At 49.2% G+C, this 2,004-nt stretch overlaps 1 protein-coding gene across 1 annotated transcript; it reads left to right on the forward strand.

The window, feature by feature from the left end:
* The first annotated feature begins 205 nt into the window (after nucleotides 1–205).
* On the forward strand, nucleotides 206–2,004 carry LOC135235791 (aldehyde dehydrogenase family 3 member A2-like). Its single transcript, XM_064301635.1, has 2 exons — nucleotides 206–493; nucleotides 1,607–2,004. Exons 1-2 carry the CDS (start codon nucleotides 221–223, stop codon nucleotides 1,625–1,627), a joined length of 294 nt encoding a protein of 97 aa, XP_064157705.1. The 5' UTR covers nucleotides 206–220; the 3' UTR covers nucleotides 1,628–2,004.

The following is a 2,004-nucleotide window of genomic DNA, read 5'->3' on the forward strand; positions in this document are numbered from 1 at the left end:
AGACCTTAATTCTGCACTTTAGTTAATGAGCGTAACATGGGAGCCAATTGGAGCGCACAATGGCTCTTTGTGTTAGTGTGCTCTATTAGAGAGAGTTAATGTGATTACAGATGAAAGTGTCATTTAAATCTGCCAGCGTTCTGATTAAAGAGTACACCGTCTCCATGGATACAGAAGTACTACAGTAAGAGTAGCACAGGCTGCCGCTGGGAATGACAGCATGGTTGTACCCCCCCCCACCCCCCCCACCCCAGGTAACAGCGGGACGGGGTGTTACCACGGCAAGCACACGTTTGATCAGCTGAGCCACCTGCGCGGGTGCCTGGTGAAGCCGCTGGCGTTCGAGAGGGTGAACGGCGTCCGCTACCCGCCGCACACGCCGAGGAAGCTGCGCTGGGCCTACTTCCTCTTCCTGCGGCGGATCAACGTGGCGCACCTGCGCCGCGCGGCCCTGCTCGCCGCCTTCGCCGCCCTGGCCGCGCTCCTCGCGCAGGTGAGGCCGAGCGGGCGGGCCGCCGACGGCCTCCCGGCGGGTCTGAGGAGGAGCGAGTAGGGACTGCGTAAAAAAAACGTCTCGCGGTAATGAGACGTTTGTTAACTTCGTGAGAACGAGCTAGCGCAAACTCGAAAGACCGATTTGAGGCTTAATAATCAAGTTTTTGATATATATATATATTTTTTTTATGGTGTAAAATAATTTCCGGCGGGTTGACGTTTAAATTCTCTGAGAGTCCAGCGGGTACGTCAGTGAGCTGTTAGCAGGCCCCAGTTAGCGCATAGCCAGCCCCTCTGTAACAAACCGCCATTAGGGTGAAGCCGCACCTCCTCCGACGACATCACCTGACATCGCTCTCTCATCCCACAGCTGGTCGCTTGTGGCCGTAATAACATTTTTGAATGGGGGACGAGTTGTACATCGGATCTTTAATCTGATTGGTTATCACGCTCGTCCTTCCGGTCGCTCCACCGGCTTGCCTCGTTTCGCCCAGCTATCCCAGCATGCCTTGCGGGCGCGAAAAATCGGCTCCCATTGAAATGAATGGAGGTGATTGTGGCGTCACCCTTAGAGGGGAGGAGGTCATCTCGAGTCACCCACAGCTGCCCATCCTCCACCAAACTCAGTCTTGCTCCAAATACACAAGTCTCATGAAGCAGGGAGTTCACATCGCAGGCATATTCATCTCAGTCTCATATTAACACGATTCTAAAACTCTTAATCATGTTGCAGTTTGTTTACATGAAAAATGCTAAAATAAAATAATACCATGAAAATAATAGTATGTATCCCCCAGAACGCAAAAACATTTAGACTTTATAAGCACTGTACAAATTTGCTTTTTATACTCCCACTCAGTAGATGAATGCTGTAGAAAGTTCCCTTTGTGTGAGTCAGACAGTGCCCTGTTTTACGAAATATGACCCTAAATTAGTTTACAACCTTCCCTGTAATTATTCTGTACGCCCCGTTGAACTCTGAGCTCCACAATCCTGTGCGAAAACCTCTGAGTGATTCTCTGTGTGAAAGTGCGTGTTTACATGCATGTGTGCGTTTACGATATCTGTGTGTGCTCATAAGTATGTGTGCGTGGATTTACGTGTTTTTCAGAGGTTTCGGCGAAGATGCTGAGGTGGATGTGTCGGTACCGGTCACTGGACCGGAACCGGACGCGAGAGAGCAGCCAAGTGGATTAACGCAAAGCTGGACGGGGATCAGCCGGTCCCTGGCCTGCGCATCTGCAGCTTCCAAATCATGAACGTTATTCTCCTCACGCGCCATGTCTCAACTGCCATTTCCCAGTCCGTTTTAATGCGATGTTGAAGTTAAACTTAAAAGCAGTTAAAACGGACATAGCACAAAAAAGTAATTTAAGCTTTATTAGAGCTTTGAACTTTGCGTGAACCAAGAGAGATTAGGTCCTTTTTGTAATGTTTGGGTGAGTTTATGGGATTTTTGATGATTCGAGGCTTTTCTGCTTTATGGAAATAAAGCGAGTATACAATGCA

Source organism: Anguilla rostrata, chromosome 12, assembly GCF_018555375.3.
Source record: "Anguilla rostrata isolate EN2019 chromosome 12, ASM1855537v3, whole genome shotgun sequence".
NCBI classification, from domain to species: domain Eukaryota; kingdom Metazoa; phylum Chordata; class Actinopteri; order Anguilliformes; family Anguillidae; genus Anguilla; species Anguilla rostrata.

Bases quoted from the DNA above. Each gene is read 5' to 3' on its own strand.
- LOC135235791 (XM_064301635.1), top strand. From the start codon at position 221: ATGGTTGTACCCCCCCCCACCCCCCCCACCCCAGGTAACAGCGGGACG. The intron at 494-1,606 runs GTGAGGCCGAGC...CGTGTTTTTCAG, and splicing joins TGGCCGCGCTCCTCGCGCAG to AGGTTTCGGCGAAGATGCTG.